This window comes from Oncorhynchus gorbuscha, unplaced genomic scaffold, assembly GCF_021184085.1.
Source record: "Oncorhynchus gorbuscha isolate QuinsamMale2020 ecotype Even-year unplaced genomic scaffold, OgorEven_v1.0 Un_scaffold_1414, whole genome shotgun sequence".
Taxonomy (NCBI): domain Eukaryota; kingdom Metazoa; phylum Chordata; class Actinopteri; order Salmoniformes; family Salmonidae; genus Oncorhynchus; species Oncorhynchus gorbuscha.
Genome location: NW_025746199.1, coordinates 29,867 through 56,245, shown reverse-complemented (window position 1 = coordinate 56,245; position 26,379 = coordinate 29,867). Strand labels below are relative to the sequence as shown.

At 51.4% G+C, this 26,379-nt stretch overlaps 1 protein-coding gene across 1 annotated transcript in view; it reads right to left on the bottom strand.

The window, feature by feature from the left end:
• Positions 1-25,984, bottom strand: part of LOC124022766 (FH1/FH2 domain-containing protein 1-like) — a gene marked incomplete at its 3' end in the record, with an annotated part of 109,342 nt that extends 83,358 nt beyond the window's left edge. The window contains 3 exon segments of the mRNA XM_046337450.1: positions 3,343-3,407; positions 14,571-14,677; positions 25,711-25,984. Coding sequence (XP_046193406.1) covers positions 3,343-3,407; positions 14,571-14,677; positions 25,711-25,875 — 337 coding nt within the window.
• Between the last annotated feature and the right edge of the window lie 395 nt (positions 25,985-26,379).

The following is a 26,379-nucleotide window of genomic DNA, read 5'->3' as shown; positions in this document are numbered from 1 at the left end:
TGGAACAGGGGGCCAGCTCCATACTATAACCCTGTGGAACAGGGGGCCAGCTCCATACTATAACCCTGTGGAACAGGGGGCCAGCTCCATACTATAACCCTGTGGAACAGGGGGCCAGCTCCATACTATAACCCTGTGGAACAGGGGGCCAAGCTCCATTCTATAACCCTGTGGAACAGGGGGCCAGCTCCATACTATAACCCTGTGGAACAGGGGGCCAGCTCCATACTATAACCCTGTGGAACAGTAGGGAACAGGGGACCAGCTCCATACTATAACCCTGTGGAACAGTAGGGAACAGGGGACCAGCTCCATACTATAACCCTGTGGAACAGTAGGGAACAGGGGACCAGCTCCATACTATAACCCTGTGGAACAGGGGGCCAGCTCCATACTATAACCCTGTGGAACAGGGGGCAAGCTCCATACTATAACCCTGTGGAACAGGGGGCCAGCTCCATACTATAACCCTGTGGAACAGGGGGCCAAGCTCCATTCTATAACCCTGTGGAACAGGGGGCCAGCTCCATACTATAACCCTGTGGAACAGGGGGCCAGCTCCATACTATAACCCTGTGGAACAGGGGGCCAGCTCCATACTATAACCCTGTGGAACAGTAGGGAACAGGGGACCAGCTCCATACTATAACCCTGTGGAACAGTAGGGAACAGGGGGCCAGCTCCATACTATAACCCTGTGGAACAGGGGGCCAGCTCCATACTATAACCCTGTGGAACAGGGGGCCAGCTCCATACTATAACCCTGTGGAACAGGGGACCAGCTTCATACTATAATATAACCCTGTGGAACAGGGGACCAGCTTCATACTATAATATAACCCTGTGGAACAGTAGGAAACCGACTGTCAGGAGCTACAGGCCTGGACAAGTCAGGAGGAGTTATACTAAACTACAGTACACACAAAGCCACTAAGAAGTAGGAAATGAATAATTACATGTCAGCATCTCGCCCACTCTGTCACAGCTACAAGGTATAATGACCTAGCATCTGGCCCACTCTGTCACAGCTCCAAGGTATAATGACCTAGCATCTGGCCCACTCTGTCACAGCTACAAGGTATAATGACTTAGCATCTGGCCCACTCTGTCACAGCTCCAAGGTATAATGACCTAGCATCTGGCCCACTCTGTCACAGCTCCAAGGTATAATGACTTAGCATCTGGCCCACTCTGTCACAGCTCCAAGGTATAATGACTTAGCATCTGGCCCACTCTGTCACAGCTCCAAGGTATAATGACTTAGCATCTGGCCCACTCTGTCACAGCTACAAGGTATAATGACTTAGCATCTGGCCCACTCTGTCACAGCTCCAAGGTATAATGACTTAGCATCTGGCCCACTCTGTCACAGCTCCAAGGTATAATGACTTAGCATCTGGCCCACTCTGTCACAGCTCCAAGGTATAATGACTTAGCATCTGGCCCACTCTGTCACAGCTACAAGGTATAATGACTTAGCATCTGGCCCACTCTGTCACAGCTACAAGGTATAATGACTTAGCATCTGGCCCACACACACACACACACACGTGTTACGGACCAGTCCAGAACCACTGGTATATACACACACACACACACACGTGTTCCGGACCAGTCCAGAACCACTGGTATACACACACACACACACACGTGTTCCGGACCAGTCCAGAACCACCGGTATACACACACACACACACGTGTTCCGGACCAGTCCAGAACCACCGGTATACGTGTTTGAAGACTGTCGGCCTGCTGAGCTGAAGCCTCGACATTCTCTCAGAGAGCTGACACAAGGCCTGCTGAGCTGAAGCCTCGACATTCTCTCAGAGAGCTGACACAAGGCCTGCTGAGCTGAAGCCTCGACATTCTCTCAGAGAGCTGATACAAGGCCTGCTGAGCTGAATCCTCAGTCTTTAGGTCTCAGGCAAGGTTTCTCATCAAACAAGCAATGTTTTTTTTCCCCTGCACCACAAGGAAATATAGCCTAGCTCAACTTCAGCATCACAGTTCGTACGGAGGTGGAACATTTAAAACTGGACATAAGTGTTTTTTTTAAAGGACTATGTAATTATACGGCCATCAGCTGCACCTATTACAATAAACTGCAGCAGTAGGCAGAACATTAGACGTCCCTGGTTGGAAACACGGGTGGATTCATGAAAAGGGGAAGATCTGAGTCGGGGGGGTTTAGAAGGAAGGAAAACTCCAGAAGAATCCAAATCGGAGCCAGTTAAAACACTACTGCCTTGGACGGGCATTACCCACAATGCACTTGGAAAATAAAACAGTTTTACGCCTGGAGTGGAAAAGAGGAGTTAAGAGGAGTGTGATGATGTCAGCGCCGCGGTGACAAATGGAGAGGTACATCTCATAGAGACCAATGGAAGCTTCTGGAAGGATCCCAAATGGAGAGTTACATCTCATAGAGACCAATGGAAGCATCTGGAAGGATCCCAAATGGAGAGTTACATCTCATAGAGACCAATGGAAGCTTCTGGAAGGATCCCAACTAGAGAGTTACATCTCATAGAGACCAATGGAAGCTTCTGGAAGGATCCCAACTAGAGAGGTACATCTCAGAGAGACCAATGGAAGCTACTGGAAGGATCCCAAATGGAGAGTTACATCTCAGAGATCAATGGAAGCTACTGGAAGGATCCCGAATGGAGAGTTACACCTCATAGAGGTCAATGGAAGCTTCCGGAAGGATCCCAACTGGAGATCCTGGAAGGAGCCACTGGAAGGAGGCCACGGTGGCTGGGTCCATTATAGGCGAGATGGGAAATACACACTGCTACCCCCCCCCAGAGTCAAATACACACTGCTACCCCCTCCCCCCCCAGAGTCAAATACACACTGCTACCCCCCCAGAGTCAAATACACACTGCTACTCCCCCCCCCCCCAGAGTCAAATACACACTGCAACCCCCCCCCCCCAGAGTCAAATACACACTGCTACCCCCCCCCCCCAGAGTCAAATACACACTGCTACCCCCCCCAGAGTCAAATACACACTGCTACCCCCCCCCCCCCAGAGTCAAATACACACTGCTACCCCCCCCCAGAGTCAAATACACACTGCTACCCCCCCAGAGTCAAATACACACTGCTACCCCCCCCCAGAGTCAAATACACACTGCTACTCTTCCCTCATAAACCCTTAATAAGGTGTATATAGATGGTTGAGAAACCACTCATAACAAACACCTTGCTGTTAAGCATCTATGAAGTAGTGCTTTTGAAGCATTTAGGACGGCCTCATGAACGTTCTAGAAAGCCTTCATGATATGGACTTTGTTTCAAGTGGGACGGAGGGATGGAAAACGAGGAGCGGGATCTTACCTAGAATGGAGTGGACTCTGACAGATAGCTGAGTTCTCAGGATCAGGATGGGCTTCTTCCCTCTACTGTGGAGAGAGAGAGAGAATACTTTAGTGAATAAAGGAGAGATAATACTTTAATTAATAGAGGAGAGAGAGGAGGAGAGAGAATACTTTAATTAACAGAGGAGAGAGAGGAGGAGAGAGAATACTTTAATTAATAGAGGAGAGAGAGAGAAGAGAGAGAATACTTTAATTAACAGAGGAGAGAGAGGAGGAGAGAGAATACTTTAATTAATAGAGGAGAGAGAGAGGAGGAGAGAGAAAATATTTTAATTAACAGAGGAGAGAGAGGAGGAGAGAGAGAATACTTTAATTAACAGAGAGAGGAGGAGAGAGAATACTTTAATTAATAGAGGAGAGAGAGAGAGGAGAGAGAGAGAAGGCTAGTCGGACCTTAGAGGTGACAGTATCAGTTAGTCAATAACATCAGGTCATAGGGAGAAATATCTATGGAGAGGACGTGGCTCAATACGGTCTACTGCCAGGGGAACGGTGCCTGAAACAGAGGACGTGGCTCAATACGGCCTACTGCCAGGGGAACGAGCACAGAGGACGTGGCTCAATACGGCCTACTGCCAGGGAAACGGAGCACAGAGGACGTGGCTCAATACGGCCTACTGCCAGGGAAACGGAGCACAGAGGACGTGGCTCAATACATCCTACTGCCAGGGAAACAGAGCACAGAGGACGTGGCTCAATACATCCTACTGCCAGGGGACGTGGCTCAATACATCCTACTGCCAGGGGAACAGAGCACAGAGGACGTGGCTCAATACATCCTACTGCCAGGGTAACGGAGCCTGAAACAGAGGACGTGGCTCAATACATCCTACTGCCAGGGGAACAGAGCACAGAGGACGTGGCTCAATACATCCTACTGCCAGGGAAACAGAGCACAGAGGACGTGGCTCAATACATCCTACTGCCAGGGTAACGGAGCCTGAAACAGAGGACGTGGCTCAATACATCCTACTGCCAGGGAAACAGAGCACAGAGGACGTGGCTCACTACATCCTACTGCCAGGGGAACGGAGCCCAGAGGCTCAATACATCCTACTGCCAGGGGAACGGAGCACAGAGGACGTGGCTCAATACGGCCTACTGCCAGGGGAACGGAGCCTGAAACAGAGGACGTGGCTCAATACGGCCTACTGCCAGGGGAACGGAGCCTGAAACAGAGGACGTGGCTCAATACGGCCTACTGCCAGGGGAACGGAGCACAGAGGACGTGGCTCAATACGGCCTACTGCCAGGGGAACAGAGCAGAGGACGTGGCTCAATACGGCCTACTGCCAGGGGAACAGAGCACAGAGGCTCAATACATCCTACTGCCAGGGGAACAGAGCCCAGAGGCTCAATACATCCTACTGCCAGGGGAACAGAGCCCAGAGGCTCAATACATCCTACTGCCAGGGGAACAGAGCCCAGAGGCTCAATACATCCTACTGCCAGGGGAACAGAGCCCAGAGGCTCAATACATCCTACTGCCAGGGGAACAGAGCCCAGAGGCTCAATACATCCTACTGCCAGGGGAACAGAGCCCAGAGGCTCAATACATCCTACTGCCAGGGGAACAGAGCACAGAGGACGTGGCTCAATACATCCTACTGCGAGGGGAACAGAGCACAGAGGACGTGGCTCAATACGGCCTACTGCCAGGGGAACGGAGCCTGAAACAGAGGACGTGGCTCAATACATCCTACTGCCAGGGGAACAGAGCACAGAGGCTCAATACATCCTACTGCCAGGGGAACGGAGCCTGAAACAGAGGACGTGGCTCAATACGGCCTACTGCCAGGGGAACAGAGCACAGAGGACGAGGCTCAATTTGTCCTACTGCCAGGGGAACAGAGCACAGAGGACGTGGCTCAATACATCCTACTGCCAGGGGAACAGAGCACAGAGGACGTGGCTCAATACATCCTACTGCCAGGGGAACAGAGCACAGAGGACGTGGCTCAATACATCCTACTGCCAGGGGAACAGAGCACAGAGGACGTGGCTCAATACATCCTACTGCCAGGGGAACAGAGCACAGAGGACGTGGCTCAATACATCCTACTGCCAGGGGAACGGAGCCTGAAACAGAGGACGTGGCTCAATACATCCTACTGCCAGGGGAACAGAGCACAGAGGACGTGGCTCAATACATCCTACTGCCAGGGGAACAGAGCCCAGAGGCTCAATACATCCTACTGCCAGGGGAACAGAGCACAGAGGCTCAATACATCCTACTGCCAGGGGAACGGAGCCTGAAACAGAGGACGTGGCTCAATACGGCCTACTGCCAGGGGAACGGAGCACAGAGGACGAGGCTCAATACGTCCTACTGCCAGGGGAACAGAGCACGTGGCTCAATAAATCCTACTGCCAGGAGAACGGAGCCCAGAGGACGTGGCTCAATACGGCCTACTGCCAGGGGAACAGAGCACAGAGGACGTGGCTCAATACGGCCTACTGCCAGGGGAACAGAGCACAGAGGACGTGGCTCAATACGGCCTACTGCCAGGGGAACAGAGCACAGAGGACGTGGCTCAATACGGCCTACTGACAGGAAGCACAGACTGCGTTATGCATCATGTCAGTTCATTTTCCGTTCTAAGAGCAAACCATTCCACATAGTAACGTGGCTGGAGAGGTTCACGGAGTTGAGATTCTCCTCTGTCTGAGTGCTGGAGAGGTTCACGGAGTTGAGATTCTCCTCTGTCTGAGTGCTGACACAGACGGGGCTAGACTGTAGATATCTCCTGCTACCCAGAGTGCTGGGCTAGACTGTAGATATCTCCTGCTACCCAGAGTGCTGGGCTAGACTGTAGATATCTCCTGCTACCCAGAGTGCTGGGCTAGACTGTAGATATCTCCTGCTACCCAGAGTGCTGGGCTAGACTGTAGATATCTCCTGCTACCCAGAGTGCTGGGCTAGACTGTAGATATCTCCTGCTACCCAGAGTGCTGGGCTAGACTGTAGATATCTCCTGCTACCCAGAGTGCTGGGCTAGACTGTAGATATCTCCTGCTACCCAGAGTTTTGGGCTAGACTGTAGATATCTCCTGCTACCCAGAGTGCTGACACAGACGGAGCTAGACTGTAGATATCTCCTGCTACCCTACTGCCATCCCAATAAACACAACAATGGCCTGGCTGTGATGGCTGGTCCAGCAGGGATTATATACTATGGAAGATTCTGGAGGAGAGCAGAGGAGAAGAGCAGAGAGGTATGGAGACTATGCTGTGTCAGGGTGTGTGTGTGTGTGTGTGTGTATCAGGGTGTGTAAGTACTCTTCAAATCTTATCAAATATACAAGCTGACCCACTCACATGACAATTAGCACCCTGCCGTTATCCAGCTCCTTCAAATGACTCTCCTCCTCCTCCTCCTCCTCCTCCTCCTCCTCCTCCTCCTCCTCCTCCTCCTCCTCCTCCTCCTCCTCAGTATTTCAGCTGTGTGACCACACACTGTTCCACACATCGTGCCCCACCCTCCCCTCCCTCCCCAGTATTTCAACGTGCCCTTGTCCCAGCTCTCCTGTGATCTCCATGTTCATAAGACCAGTTACCCAGGAGTGTGTTACAAATGGCATCCTATGCCCTAAACAGTGTACTACTTGTGGCCAGAGGCCTAAAGGCCCCCGGGTCTAAAGTAGTGGATTATAAAAAGGGAGAAAGGGCTGGCATTTGGGAGGCTGACAACAACATAGAACCACTGGGACATGTTACCCGAACAGGGGAAACCTGCTTCCAAATCAAACACACTACAGATGTCTGATCGTGACGTTTTCCTCTCAGAGTCGGTTCGGTCATTTTAGGAGGCCTGTAGGTCTCTCCCATTCATGTTGTCAGCCTGCTGCTGCTTCTAGACTGAGGTGATGTAGCTGCTGCTTCTAGACTGAGGTGATGCTGCTGCTGCTTCTAGCCTGAGGTGATGCTGCTGCTGCTTCTAGCCTGAGGTGATGTAGCTGCTGCTGCTTCTAGCCTGAGGTGATGTAGCTGCTGCTGCTTCTAGCCTGAGGTGATGTAGCTGCTGCTGCTTCTAGCCTGAGGTGATGTAGCTGCTGCTGCTTCTAGCCTGAGGTGATGTAGCTGCTGCTGCTTCTAGCCTGAGGTGATGTAGCTGCTGCTGCTTCTAGACTGAGGTGATGTTGCTGCTGCTGCTTCTAGACTGAGGTGATGTAGCTGCTGCTGCTTCTAGCCTGAGGTGATGTAGCTGCTGCTGCTTCTAGCCTGAGGTGATGTAGCTGCTGCTGCTTCTAGACTGAGGTGATGTAGCTGCTGCTGCTTCTAGACTGAGGTGATGTAGCTGCTGCTGCTGCTAGACTGAGGTGATGTAGCTGCTGCTGCTGCTGCTGCTTCTAGCCTGAGGTGATGTAGCTGCTGCTGCTGCTGCTTCTAGCCTGAGGTGATGTAGCTGCTGCTGCTGCTGCTTCTAGCCTGAGGTGATGTAGCTGCTGCTGCTTCTAGCCTGAGGTGATGTAGCTGCTGCTGCTTCTAGCCTGAGGTGATGTAGCTGCTGCTGCTGCTGCTTCTAGCCTGAGGTGATGTAGCTGCTGCTGCTGCTAGACTGAGGTGATGTAGCTGCTGCTGCTGCTAGACTGAGGTGATGTAGCTGCTGCTGCTTCTAGCCTGAGGTGATGTAGCTGCTGCTGCTGCTGCTGCTTCTAGCCTGAGGTGATGTAGCTGCTGCTGCTTCTAGACTGAGGTGATGTAGCTGCTGCTGCTTCTAGCCTGAGGTGATGTAGCTGCTGCTGCTTCTAGACTGAGGTGATGTAGCTGCTGCTGCTTCTAGCCTGAAGTGATGTAGCTGCTGCTGCTGCTGCTTCTAGCCTGAGGTGATGTAGCTGCTGCTGCTGCTAGACTGAGGTGATGTAGCTGCTGCTGCTGCTAGACTGAGGTGATGTAGCTGCTGCTGCTGCTAGACTGAGGTGATGTAGCTGCTGCTGCTGCTTCTAGACTGAGGTGATGTAGCTGCTGCTTCTAGACTGAGGTGATGTAGCTGCTGCTTCTAGACTGAGGTGATGTAGCTGCTGCTGCTGCTTCTAGACTGAGGTGATGTAGCTGCTGCTGCTGCTTCTAGACTGAGGTGATGTAGCTGCTGCTGCTGCTTCTAGACTGAGGTGATGTAGCTGCTGCTGCTGCTTCTAGACTGAGGTGATGTAGCTGCTGCTGCTGCTTCTAGACTGAGGTGATGTAGCTGCTGCTGCTGCTTCTAGACTGAGGTGATGTAGCTGCTGCTGCTGCTTCTAGACTGAGGTGATGTAGCTGCTGCTGCTGCTTCTAGACTGAGGTGATGTAGCTGCTGCTGCTAGACTGAGGTGATGTAGCTGCTGCTGCTGCTTCTAGACTGAGGTGATGTAGCTGCTGCTTCTAGACTGAGGTGATGTAGCTGCTGCTGCTAGACTGAGGTGATGTAGCTGCTGCTTCTAGACTGAGGTGATGTAGCTGCTGCTGCTGCTTCTAGACTGAGGTGATGTAGCTGCTGCTGCTGCTTCTAGACTGAGGTGATGTAGCTGCTGCTGCTGCTTCTAGACTGAGGTGATGTAGCTGCTGCTTCTAGAATGAGGTGATGTAGCTGCTGCTGCTGCTTCTATACTGAGGTGATGTAGCTGCTGCTGCTGCTTCTAGACTGAGGGGATGTAGCTGCTGCTTCTAGACTGAGGGGATGTAGCTGCTGCTGCTGCTTCTAGAATGAGGTGATGTAGCTGCTGCTGCTTTAGACTGTGGTGATGTAGCTGCTGCTGCTGCTTCTAGAATGAGGAGATGTAGCTGCTGCTGCTGCTTCTAGACTGAGGTGATGTAGCTGCTGCTGCTGCTTCTAGAATGAGGAGATGTAGCTGCTGCTTCTAGACTGAGGTGATGTAGCTGCTGCTTCTAGACTGAGGTGATGTAGCTGCTGCTTCTAGACTGAGGTGATGTAGCTGCTGCTTCTAGACTGAGGTGATGTAGCTGCTGCTTCTAGACTGAGGTGATGTAGCTGCTGCTTCCAGACTGCGGTGATGTAGCTGCTGCTTCCAGACTGAGGTGATGTAGCTGCTGCTTCTAGACTGAGGTGATGTAGCTGCTGCTTCCAGACTGAGGTGATGTAGCTGCTGCTTCTAGACTGAGGTGATGTAGCTGCTGCTTCTAGACTGAGGTGATGTAGCTGCTGCTTCTAGACTGAGGTGATGTAGCTGCTGCTTCTAGACTGAGGTGATGTAGCTGCTGCTTCTAGACTGAGGTGATGTAGCTGCTGCTTCTAGACTGGGGAGATGTAGCTGCTGCTTCTAGACTGGGGAGATGTAGCTGCTGCTTCTAGACTGAGGAGATGTAGCTGCTGCTTCTAGACTGCGGTGATGTAGATGTGAATGATCCAGGCCCCGCCTTTTGCGGAGGGGGGAAGAGAATGTCACTGTCACAGGGAACAGCGGGACAAAACACCTCTTTGTCAACATCCCAAATAGCACCTTATTCCCATAGGGCTCTAGCAAAAGGTAGTGTACTGTATAGAGAAGAGGGTGCTATGTGGGATGCAGACAGCGTCATGTGATCTAGAGAGGAAAGACAGAATGCTTTGTGAGGTCAAATCAGATTCAAATCAGATTCAGGCACAAGTTAATGAATGGGGCCCATAGATGATAAACAGCGCTAGTTGCAGTAAGACAATCACAGTCTGTTGTGGGGAGAAACGTACTTGATGTCTATATGAATACGGAGGAGGAAACGTTTTGTATGAGTACCAACCCACCGACGGACTCGTAGGTCCCCCAGTACCAACCCACCGACAGACTCGTAGGTCCCCCAGTACCAACCCACCGACAGACTCGTAGGTCCCCCAGTACCAACCCACCGACAGACTCGTAGGTCCCCCAGTACCAACCCACGACAGACTGGTATGACCCCAGTCTCATACCACCGACAGACTCGTAGGTCCCCCAGTCTCATCCCACCGACAGACTCGTAGGTCCCCCAGTACCAACCCACGACAGACTGGTATGACCCCAGTCTCATCCCACCGACAGACTCGTAGGTCCCCCAGTCTCATCCCACCGACAGACTCGTAGGTCCCCCAGTCTCATCCCACCGACAGACTCGTAGATCCCCAGCCGTCCTAAAATCTATTTCTACAAGGAGTCGTGTAATAGCATCTGACCTGTAACAAAGCATTATAAGGGAGATAAAGCCTGGCCTATCGAAGGAGTCCTTCGGTTTATTGTCTTTAGTCCTCCAGACGGGTTCTGTGTGGTAATCACATCTACCTGTGTTCTAGTCGCTCTGGATAAGAGCGTCTGCTAAATGACTTAAATGTAAATGTAAATGTAGAAAGGTCTTTAGTCCTCCAGACGGATTCTGTGTAGTAATCACATTTACATGTGTTCTAGAAAGGTCTTTGGTCCTCCAGAATGGTTCTGTGTGGTAATCACATCTACCTGTGTTCTAGAAAGGTCTTTGGTCCTCCAGAATGGTTCTGTGTGGTAATGACATCTACCTGTGTTCTAGAAAGGTCTTTAGTCCTCCAGAATGGTTCTGTGTGGTAATCACATCTACCTGTGTTCTAGAAAAGGTATTTTTCACCCCCCCCCCCCCCAGACTATTTTCATCCTGTGAGTTTAAAGAGGACTAGGTTGTCATTAACAATAATACTGTTGTCTGTTGGAACTTGACACCTTTCCACTCGAGCAACTAGCTGGTGGAGTGTGTGTTTTCACGTGGCCATACTTCTGTCTGCGTGTATGTGTGTGTTTCTGCCCCTTCCTTCTCCTTCTGCGTTTCCTCTAGCTGATTGAGAGGTGAGGAGAGTGGCAAGAGATTTAGAGGGCCACTTCACAGGGACATGATGACTGACACACCCGCCTGGACATGAGCAACAGAGAGAGAGACTGAAGCACAGAACACAGTGAACATCCCACACAGCTCTAGAACGCCCCACACAGCTCTAGAACGCCCCACACAGCTCTAGAACGCCCCACACAGAGAAGGAGACTGGTGGATAGAACGCCCCACACAGCTCTAGAACGCCCCACACAGCTCTAGAACGCCCCACACAGCTCTAAAATGCCCTAAACAGCTCTAGAACATCCCACACAGAGAAGGAGACTGGTGGATAGAACGCCCCACACAGCTCTAGAACGCCCCACACAGCTCTAGAACGCCCTACACAGCTCTAGAACGCCCTACACAGCTCTAGAACATCCCACACAGAGAAGGAGACTGGTGGATAGAACGCCCCACACAGCTCTAGAACGCCCCACACAGCTCTAGAACGCCCCACACAGCTCTAGAACATCCCACACAGCTCTAGAACATCCCACACAGCTCTAGAACATCCCACACAGCTCTAGAACATCCCACACAGCTCTAGAACATCCCACACAGCTCTAGAACATCCCACACAGCTCTAGAACATCCCACACAGAGAAGGAGACTGGTGGATAGAACGCCCCACACAGCTCTAGAGCGCCCCACACAGCTCTAGAACGCCCCACACAGCTCTAGAACATCCCACACAGCTCTAGAACATCCCACACAGAAAAGGAGACTGGTGGATAGAATGCCCTAAACAGCTCTAGAACGCCGCACACAGCTCTAGAACATTCCACACAGCTCTAGAACATCCCACACAGCTCTAGAACATCCCACACAGAGAAGGAGACTGGTGGATAGAATGCCCTAAACAGCTCTAGAACGCCCCACACAGCTCTAGAACATCCCACACAGCTCTAGAACATCCCACACAGAGAAGGAGACTGGTGGATAGAATGCCCCACACAGCTCTAGAACGCCCCACACAGCTCTAGAACATCCCACACAGCTCTAGAACATCCCACACAGCTCTAGAACATCCCACACAGCTCTAGAACATCCCACACAGCTCTAGAACATCCCACACAGCTCTAGAACATCCCACACAGCTCTAGAACATCCCACACAGAGAAGGAGACTGGTGGATAGAACGCCCCACACAGCTCTAGAGCGCCCCACACAGCTCTAGAACGCCCCACACAGCTCTAGAACATCCCACACAGCTCTAGAACATCCCACACAGAGAAGGAGACTGGTGGATAGAATGCCCTAAACAGCTCTAGAACGCCCCACACAGCTCTAGAACATTCCACACAGCTCTAGAACATTCCACACAGCTCTAGAACATCCCACACAGCTCTAGAACATCCCACACAGCTCTAGAACATCCCACACAGCTCTAGAACATCCCACACAGAGAAGGAGACTGGTGGATAGAATGCCCTAAACAGCTCTAGAACGCCCCACACAGCTCTAGAACATCCCACACAGCTCTAGAACATCCCACACAGAGAAGGAGACTGGTGGATAGAATGCCCTAAACAGCTCTAGAACGCCCTACACAGCTCTAGAACGCCCCACACAGCTCTATTACATCCCACACAGCTCTAGAACATCCCACACAGAGAAGGAGACTGGTGGATAGAATGCCCTAAACAGCTCTAGAACACCCCACACAGCTCTAGAACATCCCACACAGCTCTAGAACATCCCACACAGCTCTAGAACATCCCACACAGCTCTAGAACATCCCACACAGAGAAGGAGACTGGTGGATAGAATGCCCTAAACAGCTCTAGAATGCCCCACACAGCTCTAGAACATCCCACATAGCTCTAGAACATCCCACACAGAGAAGGAGACTGGTGGATAGAATGCCCTACACAGCTCTAGAACGCCCCACACAGCTCTAGAACATCCCACACAGCTCTAGAACATCCCACACAGAGAAGGAGACTGGTGGATAGAATGCCCTAAACAGCTCTAGAACGCCCTACACAGCTCTAGAACATCCCACGCAGCTCTAGAACATCCCACACAGAGAAGGAGACTGGTGGATAGAACGCCCCACACAGCTCTAGAACGCCCCACACAGCTCTAGAACGCCCCACACAGCTCTAGAACATCCCACACAGAGAAGGAGACTGGTGGATAGAACGCCCCACACAGCTCTAGAACGCCCCACACAGCTCTAGAACGCCCCACACAGCTCTAGAACGCCCCACACAGCTCTAGAACGCCCCACACAGCTCTAGAACATCCCACACAGAGATGGAGACTGGTGGATAGAATGCTGGATTACTACTGAAGCACAGTAGAAACACAACTTGGACAGGAACTGGTCCAATCATTCTGCATTTCACACCTAAAACTAACAATGCCTTCATCAGTGAAGTCCCTCTCTCTACCTAACTCCTACGTGGCATCTCTCCAGTCAGTGACATTTCCTATCTCAGTAAAATGACTCACTTCATCTTGCAACACGGACAAGCCCTGTTAAACTCAGCTGGAAACTCAGCTTGGACAGAAGACAGACAGAGATACTGTAGCATCAATGACGAGGAACCCTGATCCTGTCATGTTGCTGTAGAACTCATAGTTCACCCTGACTGTGTCTTCATGTTGCTGTAGAACTCATAGTTCACCCTGACTGTGTCTTCATGTTGCTGTAGAACTCATAGTTCACCCTGACTGTGTCTTCATGTTGCTGTAGAACTCATAGTTCACCCTGACTGTGTCTTCATGTTGCTGTAGAACTCATAGTTCACCCTGACTGTGTCTTCATGTTGCTGTAGAACTCATAGTTCACCCTGACTGTGTCTTCATGTTGCTGTAGAACTCATAGTTCACCCTGACTGTGTCTTCATGTTGCTGTAGAACTCATAGTTCACCCTGACTGTGTCTTCATGTTGCTGTAGAACTCATAGTTCACCCTGACTGTGTCTTCATGTTGCTGTAGAACTCATAGTTCACCCTGAATGAAAGAAGTGACAGGGGAAGGAGCTCAGTGAAGGAAAGGTCAAAGAGAGGAGAGAAGGAAAGAAGAGGAGAAGCTCAGTGAAGGAAAGGTCAAAGAGAGGAGAGAAGGAGATCAGTGAAGGAAAGGTCAAAGAGAGGAGAGAAGGAGCTCAGTGATGGAAAGTTCAAATAGAGGAGAGAATGAAATGAGAGGAGGAGTTCAGTGAAGGAAAGTTCAAAGAGAGGAGAGAAGGAAAGGAGAGGCTCAGTGAAGGAAAGGTCAAAGAGAGGAGAGAAGGAAAGGAGAGGAGGAGCTCAGTGAAGGAAAGGTCAAAGAGAGGAGAGAAGGAAAGGAGAGGAGGAGCTCAGTGAAGGAAAGGTCAACCAGAAGGAGGAGCTCAGTGAAGGAAAGGTCAACCAGAAGGAGGAAGGGAGAGGAGGAGAGGTGTCCTTACCCCACGTCGTCATAGAGCTGTTCCACATCATCTTTCTGTTCCCCCAGAGACAGGTCCAGGTCCAGATAGTTCCCATTGGGGGCCATCTGCAGAGCACACTCTTCCAACTGGGGTGGAACAAAGACAGGGACAGCCTTGTCAGGGGGTGGGTGTAGTGAAATATTTACACAAACAGGCATAAACAGTCAACAACAGTAAACAGTAAACAACAACATTAAAAAAAGGAGACTTTATTTTCATATTTTAGGACTTGTTTTTTTAACCTCCAATTGGTGGTTACAGTCTTGTCTCATCGCTGCAACTCCCGTAAGGACTCGGGAGAGGCGAAGGTCGAGAGCCGTACGTCCTCCGAAACCCAACCAAGCCGCACTGCTCCTTGACACAATGACCACTTTAATCCGAGAAGCCAGCCGCACCGATGTGTCGGAGGAAACAACCTGGTCAGCATGCACTACACCCGGCCCGCCACAGGAGTCGCTAGTGAGCGATGGGACAAGAATATCCCTGCCGGTCGAACCCTCCCCTGACCCGGACGACGCTTGCACCGCCCGGTGGGTCTCCCGGTCGCGGCCGGCTGCGACAGAGCCTGGACTCGAACCCAGAATCTCTAGTGGCAAAGCTAGCACTGCAACGCAGTGTCTTAGACCACTGCGCCACTCGGGAGGCTTTTTTGATATCTTAACATTGGTATCATTGTTCTAACATAGAAAGAGTCCATCTTTCATCTAACTCAGAGGTTAAAATATTAGAATAAATACTCTCTCTGTCTAGCATTGATGATGTCATCAGCTTGATTACACAGGCATTGCTGCTGAGCCCCCCCCCGAGCTGTTGTTCTGAGTCAGGATACAACGGCCCTTCACTTTCTATGGAATATACAGGCATTAGCTACCTGCTTTCTACAGACTGCGTGAATCAGGCCCTCATGGTCGAATTACTGCAGAGAAACCCACTACTAAAGGACATCAATAAGAAGAAGAGACTTGCTTGGGCCAAGAACTTGCTTTGGGTTTAGTGGGACTATCATTTGTTTTTCAACAGGACAATGACCCAACACTGACCCAACACAACTCCAGGCTGTGTAAGGGCTATTTGACCAAGAAGGAGAGTGATGGAGATGACCTGGCCTCCACAAATCACCCAACCTAAACCCAATCGAGATGGTTTGGGATGAGTCGGACCACAGAGTGAAGGAAAAGCAGCCAACAAGTGCTCAGCATAATGTGGTAACTCCTTCAAGACTGTTGAAAAAGCATTCCAGGTGAAGCTGGTTGAGAGTGCCAAGAGCAAGCAAAGGCAAAGGGTGGCTACTTTGAAGAATCTCAAAGATATTTTATATTTAGATTTGTTTAACACTTTTTTGGTTACTACATGATTCCATATGTGTTATTTCTAAGGTTGATGTCTTCACTATTATTCTACAATGTAGAAAATAGTAAAAACAAAGAAAAACCCTTGAATGAGTAGATGTGTCTAAACTGTAGACATGTACAGTAGGTTACATACTTCCCACAGACATGATCACATTAAAGTATGCAGCCTCACAACCTTTAAATGCCAACCAATCCAGATTGTCTTGACAGAATGACAACAATGCCAACCAAAGGAAGAAAAATACAAATCAAGCATACCACAATTAACCAGGTATCCAAACACTGCAGAAGGAACTGAGCTCCAGTAAGCACCATGTATGAGGGGGGAGGAAGCTAACCTGGGTCTGTTTCTGCTCTCTCAACTCCTTCAGCTTGAGGAGGGAGGAAGCTAGCCTGGGCCCGTTTCTGCTCCTTCAGCTTGAGGGGGGAGGAAGCTAGCCTGGGTCTGTTTCTGCTCCTTCAGCTTGAGGGGGGAGGAAGCTAGCCTGGGTCTGTTTCTGCTCCTTCAGCTTGAGGGAGGAAGCTAGCCTGGGTCTGTTTCTGCTCTCTCAACTCCTTCAGCTTGAGGAGGGAGGAAGCTAGCCTGGGTCTGTTTCTGCTCTGTCAACTCCTTCAGCTTGAGGAGGGAGGAAGCTAGCCTGGGCCTGTTTCTGCTCCTTCAGCTTGAGGGGGGAGGAAGCTAGCCTGGGTCTGTTTCTGCTAATTCAGCTTGAGGAGGGAGGAAGCTAGCCTGGGCCCGTTTCTGCTCCTTCAGCTTGAGGGGGGAGGAAGCTAGCCTGGGTCTGTTTCTGCTCCTTCAGCTTGAGGGGGGAGGAAGCTAGCCTGGGTCTGTTTCTGCTCCTTCAGCTTGAGGAGGGAGGAAGCTAGCCTGGGTCTGTTTCTGCTCCTTCAGCTTGAGGGGGGAGGAAGCTAGCCTGGGTCTGTTTCTGCTCCTTCAGCTTGAGGGAGGAAGCTAGCCTGGGTCTGTTTCTGCTCCTTCAGCTTGAGGGGGGAGGAAGCTAGCCTGGGTCTGTTTCTGCTCTCTCAACTCCTTCAGCTTGAGGAGGGAGGAAGCTAGCCTGGGTCTGTTTCTGCTCTGTCAACTCCTTCAGCTTGAGGAGGGAGGAAGCTAGCCTGGGCCTGTTTCTGCTCCTTCAGCTTGAGGGGGGAGGAAGCTAGCCTGGGTCTGTTTCTGCTAATTCAGCTTGAGGAGGGAGGAAGCTAGCCTGGGCCCGTTTCTGCTCCTTCAGCTTGAGGGGGGAGGAAGCTAGCCTGGGTCTGTTTCTGCTCCTTCAGCTTGAGGGGGGAGGAAGCTAGCCTGGGTCTGTTTCTGCTCCTTCAGCTTGAGGAGGGAGGAAGCTAGCCTGGGTCTGTTTCTGCTCCTTCAGCTTGAGGGGGGAGGAAGCTAGCCTGGGTCTGTTTCTGCTCTCTCAACTCCTTCAGCTTGAAGAGGGAGGAAGCTAGCCTGGGTCTGTTTCTGCTCTGTCAACTCCTTCAGCTTGAGGAGGGAGGAAGCTAGCCTGGGCCTGTTTCTGCTCCTTCAGCTTGAGGGGGGAGGAAGCTAGCCTGGGTCTGTTTCTGCTAATTCCGCTTGAGGAGGGAGGAAGCTAGCCTGGGTCTGTTTCTGCTCTCAGCTTGAGGAGGGAGGAAGCTAGCCTGGGTCTGTTTCTGCTCTCTCAACTCCTTCAGCTTGAGGAGGGAGGAAGCTAGCCTGGGTCTGTTTCTGCTCCTTCAGCTTGAGGGGGGAGGAAGCTAGCCTGGGCCTGTTTCTGCTCTGTCAACTCCTTCAGCTTGAGGAGGGAGGAAGCTAGCCTGGGTCTGTTTCTGCTCTGTCAACTCCTTCAGCTTGAGGAGGGAGGGAGGAAGCTAGCCTGGGTCTGTTTCTGCTCCTTCAGCTTGAGGAGGGAGGAAGCTAGCCTGGGTCTGTTTCTGCTCTCTCAACTCCTTCAGCTTGAGGAGGGGAGGAAGCTAGCCTGGGTCTGTTTCTGCTCCTTCAGCTTGAGGAGGGAGGAAGCTAGCCTGGGTCTGTTTCTGCTCTCTCAACTCCTTCAGCTTGAGGGGGGAGGAAGCTAGCCTGGGTCTGTTTCTGCTCTCTCAACTCCTTCAGCTTGAGGAGGGGAGGAAGCTAGCCTGGGTCTGTTTCTGCTCCTTCAGCTTGAGGAGGGAGGAAGCTAGCCTGGGTCTGTTTCTGCTCCTTCAGCTTGAGGGGGGAGGAAGCTAGCCTGGGTCCGTTTCTGCTCTCTCAACTCCTTCAGCTTGAGGAGGGAGGAAGCTAGCCTGGGTCTGTTTCTGCTCTTTCAGCTTGAGGAGGGAGGAAGCTAGCCTGGGTCTGTTTCTGCTCTTTCAGCTTGAGGAGGGAGGAAGCTAGCCTGGGTCTGTTTCTGCTCCTTCAGCTTGACGAGGGAGGAAGCTAGCCTGGGTCTGTTTCTGCTCTTTCAGCTTGAAGGGGGAGGAAGCTACCCTGGGTCCGTTTCTGCTCTTTCAGCTTGAGGAGGGAGGAAGCTAGCCTGGGTCCGTTTCTGCTCTCTCAACTCCTTCAGCTTGAGGAGGGAGGAAGCTAGCCTGGGTCTGTTTCTGCTCCTTCAGCTTGAGGGGGGAGGAAGCTAGCCTGGGCCTGTTTCTGCTCCTTCAGCTTGAGGAGGGAGGAAGCTAGCCTAGTTCTGTTTCTGCTCTGTCAACTCCTTCAGCTTGAGGAGGGAGGAAGCTAGCCTGGGTCTGTTTCTGCTCTGTCAACTCCTTCAGCTTGAGGAGGGAGGAAGCTAGCCTGGGTCTGTTTCTGCTCTCTCAACTCCTTCAGCTTGAGGGGGGGAGGAAGCTAGCCTGGGTCTTTCTGCTCCTTCAGCTTGAGGAGGGAGGAAGCTAGCCTGGGTCTGTTTCTGCTCTCTCAACTCCTTCAGCTTGAGGGGGGAGGAAGCTAGCCTGGGTCCGTTTCTGCTCTCTCAACTCCTTCAGCTTGAGGAGGGAGGAAGCTAGCCTGGGTCTGTTTCTGCTCTCTCAACTCCTTCAGCTTGAGGAGGGGAGGAAGCTAGCCTGGGTCTGTTTCTGCTCCTTCAGCTTGAGGAGGGAGGAAGCTAGCCTGGGTCTGTTTCTGCTCTCTCAACTCCTTCAGCTTGAGGGGGGAGGAAGCTAGCCTGGGTCCGTTTCTGCTCTCTCAACTCCTTCAGCTTGAGGAGGGAGGAAGCTAGCCTGGGTCTGTTTCTGCTCTTTCAGCTTGAGGAGGGAGGAAGCTAGCCTGGGTCTGTTTCTGCTCTTTCAGCTTGAGGAGGGGAGGAAGCTAGCCTGGGTCTGTTTCTGCTCTGTCAACTCCTTCAGCAACTGTTACTTCAATGCCAGTAACGGAGTTCGCAAGAGTACAACCTGATTCTAATACCTGATCTGGGACCAGGCTAAAACTAGAAGGAAGCAGCATTCTAATACCTGATCTGGGACCAGACTAGAACACGGAGGAAGCAGCATGCTAATACCTGATCTGGGAACAGGCTAGAACTATGAGGAAGCAGCATACTAATACCTGATCTGGGAACAAGCTAGAACTAGGAAGAAGCAGCATTCTAATACCTGATCTGGGACCAGACTAGAACTCGGAGGAAGCAGCATTCTAATACCTGATCTGGGACCAGGCTAGAACTAGGAGGAAGCAGCATTCTAATAGCTGATCTGGGACCAGACTAGAACTATGAGGAAGCAGCATTCTAATACCTGATCTCACCAGAATATATTACACTATTATAATACCATCCACACTATTCCAGCAGTGCCTTTGGCTTCCCATGCCTTGTTGTGTCCCAAATAGCAACCTACTCCCTATATAGTGCAATACGTCTGTAAAGTTAGTGCACTACAGTGCATTCAGAAAGTATTCAGACCCCTTGACTTTTTCCACATTGTTACGTTACAGCCTTATTCTAAAAATGAATAAAACCACCAACCCCCTCTCAATCTATACACAATACCCCCTAATGACATCACAATACCCCCCTAATGACATCACAATAACCCCTAATGACATCACAATAACCCCTAATGACATCACAATAACCCCTAATGACATCACAATAACCCCTAATGACATCACAATACCCCATAATGACATCACAATACCCCCCTAATGACATCACAATAACCCCTAATGACATCACAATACCCCATAAAGCCAAAATACATTTAGAAAGTTTAGCTAATTTACTAAAAATACAAAACATCACATTTAAGTATTCAGATCCTTTACTCAGTGCTTTTTCAAAGCACCTTTGGCAACGATTACAGCCTCCAGTCTTCTTGGTTACGACTCTACAAGCTTGGTACACCTGTATTTGGAGAGTTTCTCCCATTCTCCTCAGCAGATCCTCTCAGGCTCTGTCAGGTTGGACGGGGAGTTTCTCCCATTCTTCTCAGCAGATCCTCTCAAGCTCAGTCAGGTTGGACGGGGAGTTTCTCCCATTCTTCTCAGCAGATCCTCTCAAGCTCAGTCAGGTTGGACGGGAGTTTCTCCCATTCTTCTCAGCAGATCCTCTCAAGCTCAGTCAGGTTGGACGGGAGTTTCTCCCATTCTTCTCAGCAGATCCTCAAGCTCAGTCAGGTTGGACGGGGAGTTTCTCCCATTCTTCTCAGCAGATCCTCTCAAGCTCAGTCAGGTTGGACGGGGAGTTTCTCCCATTCTTCTCAGCAGATCCTCTCAAGCTCAGTCAGGTTGGACGGGGAGTTTCTCCCATTCTTCTCAGCAGATCCTCTCAAGCTCAGTCAGGTTGGACGGGGAGTTTCTCCCATTCTTCTCAGCAGATCCTCTCAAGCTCAGTCAGGTTGGACGGGGAGTTTCTCCCATTCTTCTCAGCAGATCCTCTCAAGCTCAGTCAGGTTGGACGGGGAGTTTCTCCCATTCTTCTCAGCAGATCCTCTCAAGCTCAGTCAGGTTGGACGGGGAGTTTCTCCCATTCTTCTCAGCAGATCCTCTCAAGCTCAGTCAGGTTGGACGGGAGTTTCTCCCATTCTTCTCAGCAGATCCTCTCAAGCTCAGTCAGGTTGGACGGGAGTTTCTCCCATTCTTCTCAGCAGATCCTCTCAAGCTCAGTCAGGTTGGACGGGGAGTTTCTCCCATTCTTCTCAGCAGATCCTCTCAAGCTCAGTCAGGTTGGACGGGGAGTTTCTCCCATTCTTCTCAGCAGATCCTCTCAAGCTCTGTCAGGTTGGATGGGGAGCGTCGCTGCACAGCTATTTTTAGGTCTCCCCAGAGATGTTAGATCGGATTCAAATATTATACCTTTATTTCAACAAGGAACACAGACTGAGACCAAGGTCTCTGACAGCTGGGCCCTGCGTACACATGTTAACACATATAGTTTAGGTACAATGAGTCCGGGCTCTGGCTGGGCCACTCAAGCACATTCAGAGATTTGTCCCAAAGCCACTCCTGCGTTGTCTTGCCTTTGCGCTTAGCGTCGTTGTCCTGTTGGAAGGTGAACCTTTGACCCAGTCTGAGGTCCTGAACGTTCTGAGAGTCCTTTAGGTGCCTTTTAGCAAATTCAAAGTGGGCTGTCATGGGCATTTTACTGAGGAGTGGCTTCCGTCTGGCCACTCTACCATAAAAGCCTGATTGGAGTGCTGCAGAGATGGTTATCCTTCTAGAAGGTTCTCCTATCTCCACAGAGGAATTCTGGAGCTCTGTCAAAGTGACCATCCGGTTCTTGGTCGTCTCCCTGACCAAGGCCCTTCTCCCCAGATTGTCCAGATTGGCCGAACAGCCAGCTCTAGGAAGAGTCTTGGTCACTGTGTTCTTGGGAACCTTCAATGCTGCAGAAATGTTTTGGTACCCTTCCCCAGATCTGTGCCTCGCCACCATCCTGTCTCTGAGCTCTACGGACAATTCCTTCCACCTCATGGCTTGGTTTTTGCTCTGACATGAACTGTTAACTGTGGGACCTTCTATACACAGGTGTGTTCCTTTCCAAATTGGTGCATAAAAGGCTGGTACATATAGGGCTGGTAACCAGACTGGTGCATATAGGGCTGGTACCAGACTGGTGCATATAGGTCTGGTACCAGACTGGTGCATATAAGACTGGTGCATATAGGGCTGGTACATACAGGGGGGGGGGTCAGGGGATGTCAAAACACCGACTGGGGGGGTCAGAGGGTATCAAAACACCGACTGGGAGGGGTCAGAGGGTATCAAAACACCGACTGGGAGGGGTCAGAGGGTATCAAAACACCGACTGGGAGGGGTCAGAGGGTATCAAAACACCGACTGGGGGGGTCAGAGGGTATCAAAACACCGACTGGGGGGGTCAGAGGGTATCAAAACACCGACTGGGGGGGGGGGGGGAGAGGGTATCAAAACACCGACTGGGGGGGGGGGGTCAGAGGGTATCAAAACACCGACTGGAGGGGGGGTCAGAGGGTATCAAAACACCGACTGGGAGGGAGGTCAGAGGGTATCAAAACACCGACTGGGAGAGGGGTCAGAGGGTATCAAAACACCGACTGGGAGGGGTCAGAGGGTATCAAAACACCGACTGGGAGGGGTCAGAGGGTATCAAAACACCGGCTGTGGGGGGTCAGAGGGTATCAAAACACCGGCTGTGGGGGTCAGAGGGTATCAAAACACCGGCTGTGGGGGGTCAGAGGGTATCAAAACACCGGCTGGGGGGGGGGGGGTCAGAGGGTATCAAAACACCGACTGGGGGGGGGGGTCAGAGGGTATCAAAACACCGACTGGGGGGGGGTCAGAGGGTATCAAAACACCGACTGGGAGGGAGGTCAGAGGGTATCAAAACACCGACTGGGAGGGGGTCAGAGGGTATCAAAACACCGACTGGGAGGGGTCAGAGGGTATCAAAACACCGACTGGGAGGGGTCAGAGGGTATCAAAACACCGGCTGTGGGGGGTCAGAGGGTATCAAAACACCGGCTGTGGGGGGTCAGAGGGTATCAAAACACCGACTGGGAGGGGGTCAGAGGGTATCAAAACACCGACTGGGAGGGGGTCAGAGGGTATCAAAACACCGACTGGGAGGAGTCAGAGGGTATCAAAACACCGACTGGGAGGGGTCAGAGGGTATCAAAACACCGGCTGTGGGGGTCAGAGGGTATCAAAACACCGGCTGTGGGGGTCAGAGGGTATCAAAACACCGGCTGTGGGGGTCAGAGGGTATCAAAACACCGACTGGGGGGGTCAGAGGGTATCAAAACACCGACTGGGGGTCAGAGGGTATCAAAACACCGACTGGGGGGGGGTCAGAGGGTATCAAAACACCGACTGGGAGGGAGGTCAGAGGGTATCAAAACACCGACTGGGAGGGGGTCAGAGGGTATCAAAACACCGACTGGGAGGAGTCAGAGGGTATCAAAACACCGACTGGGAGGGGTCAGAGGGTATCAAAACACCGGCTGTGGGGGGTCAGAGGGTATCAAAACACCGGCTGTGGGGGTCAGAGGGTATCAAAACACCGGCTGTGGGGGGTCAGAGGGTATCAAAACACCGGCTGTGGGGGGTCAGAGGGTATCAAAACACCGACTGGGAGGGGTCAGATGGTATCAAAACACCGACTGGGAGGGGTCAGAGGGTATCAAAACACCGACTGGGAGGGGTCAGAGGGTATCAAAACACCGACTGGGAGGGGTCAGAGGGTATCAAAACACCGACTGGGAGGGTCAGAGGGTATCAAAACACCGACTGGGGGGGGAAGAGGGTATCAAAACACCGACTGGGGGGGTCAGAGGGTATCAAAACACCGACTGGGGGGGGGTCAGAGGGTATCAAAACACCGACTGGGGGGGTCAGAGGGTATCAAAACACCGACTGGGGGGGTCAGAGGGTATCAAAACACCGACTGGGGGGGTCAGAGGGTATCAAAACACCGACTGGGGGGGTCAGAGGGTATCAAAACACCGACTGGGGGGGGGTCAGAGGGTATCAAAACACCGACTGGGGGGGGGGGTCAGAGGGTATCAAAACACCGACTGGAACAGAAAACATTTTCCCATAATATACTAACAAACTAAAACGAAGAACAGAGGGGAAAAAAACATCCGGGTTATTATGTTGAGATAATAAAAACACAATTCCCACAACAACAAAAACTATAAGGAACATAGAAAAAAATAAACTTCTGGTTGTTTAGTCCTCCAACGTTGAAATAACTGTTAGCCTCATCAATCTGATACAAGACAGGTTTAGTTAGACATTATGGACATTTCCATGCTATCTCTCTAACAGCCCGGGAAGTATCTGTTTACATCCCAAATGGCACCCTATTGCCTACATAGTGCACTATTGTTGACCAAGAGCCCTTAGGGTAGATGAAGGGAATAGGGTGCCATTTGGGATCTGACGGGACTCACCCCGGGGCAAGGGAGTGATTAGGCTGATTTGTAAAGGAATGTTTTTAAAGGAGACAAGTAGTCTCTAGTTTTTAATCATGGAGAAATACAGGGTTGTGATGGGTTGGAAGGGGGTTAACGCAGAGGGGTTGGAAGGGGGTTAACGCAGAGGGGTTGGACGAGGGTTAACGCAGAGGGGTTGGACGAGAGGGGTTGGAGGGAGGGTTAACGCAGAGGGTTGGACGGGGGTTAACGCAGAGGGGTTGGACGGGGTTAACGCAGAGGGGTTGGAAGGGGGTTAACGCAGAGGGGTTGGAAGGGGGTTAACGCAGAGGGGTTGGAAGGGGGTTAACGCAGAGGGGTTGGAAGGGGTTAACGCAGAGGGGTTGGAAGGGGGTTAACACAGAGGGGTTGGAGGGGTTAACACAGAGGGGTTGGAGGGGTTAACACAGAGGGGTTGGAGGGGGTTAACACAGAGGGGTTGGAGGGGTTAACACAGAGGGGTTGGAGGGGTTAACACAGAGGGGTTGGAGGGGTTAACACAGAGGGGTTGGAAGGGGTTAACACAGAGGGGTTGGAAGGGGTTAACACAGAGGGGTTAACACAGAGGGGGTGGAAGGGGTTAACACAGAGGGGTTGGAGGGGGTTAACACAGAGGGGTTGGAAGGGGTTAACACAGAGGGGTTGGAAGGGGGTTAACACAGAGGGGTTGGAAGGGGTTAACACAGAGGGGTTGGAAGGGGGTTAACACAGAGGGGGTGGAAGGGGTTAACACAGAGGGGGTGGAAGGGGGTTAACACAGAGGGGTTGGAAGGGGTTAACACAGAGGGGTTGGAAGGGGGTTAACACAGAGGGGTTGGAAGGGGGTTAACACAGAGGGGTTGGAAGGGGGTTAACACAGAGGGGTTGGAAGGGGGTTAACACAGAGGGGGTGGAAGGGGTTAACACAGAGGGGTGGAAGGGGTTAACACAGAGGGGGTGGAAGGGGGTTAACACAGAGGGGTAACAACACAGAGGGGGTGGAAGAGGGTTAACACAGAGGGGTTGGAAGGGGTTAACACAGAGGGGTTGGAGGGGTTAACACAGAGGGGGAGGGGTTAACACAGAGGGGTGGAAGGGGGTTAACAAAGCATTTTAGCTCAATATGTTTTACTCAACAGACTAGAGAATGAAACAGTCCTTGATCAACCATCTATTCACCTGCATGTTTACGTCTAGATAACTTTCCCGAGGTAAGTTATTCATTTAGAAAAGCGTCCTTTTTTGAAATATGCAACTGGACTGTCAATCAAGTACCGGTCGGCTCCTTTTGACAAGGATACCCCGTCTTGTGGATGACATGACCGTGGACGTCAGCCAGTCAATCACCATGGGGGAATCACACCTGTGTAGTTCGGCTGCTTTCAGCATATTTTCCGAACGCACAAAGTTATTTTAGAAAAGACGACGAGGCTGTCCAATTTCAAACTTACCTTCAGCGGTGCCTCCAGGAGTTTGTGAACCCCGGCTATCTGCTCAATCAAGGCGATGTTTTCGTCCAGATCATAGGGCGGCGGTCTCCGTGGCTCCGGGAAGTTGGTACAGACGAAAGGGTTGGAGTCCTCCAAATACTGCACTCGGCAGGTTATAATGGCCATGTCTTTTCCTCAGCCGGCTGGGGTTAACGTTTCTCTGCTGTCAGTCGCGGTGTAGAGCTGTGTCCCTGCGGATATATTCCCCCTTGTCCTAAACTTCCATTTTTAAAATAAAGAAAAAAAACGCGGCGACTTGTTCCTCCCCGCTTGACGCTCTTTCTCTCTGTGTTAAAGGGAAACTGTTGCTGTCCAGAACACACCAGCGGACAACCCCTTGCTGTGACCGTGTGACGTCAGGTATCAGGAAGCGGAGTAGTGTGAGGAGTTGGAACTGCTGCTGGAAGTTGAGAATGAGTGACTCATGAGATGGAAATAGACAGAGCTACAGCTGGCACAGCAGTTCAACTGAGACGATTCAAACTGCTAGTTCGGCGGAAAACATAAACATACTAAACACTTGGGAGGGGGAAAAAAATAGTGGGCGAAGCCTAATATTAACAGAGGAACCGATTATTGATAGTCTAATTAGGTATGCTAATGTTTTTGCTCATTTGTTAATTAACACCC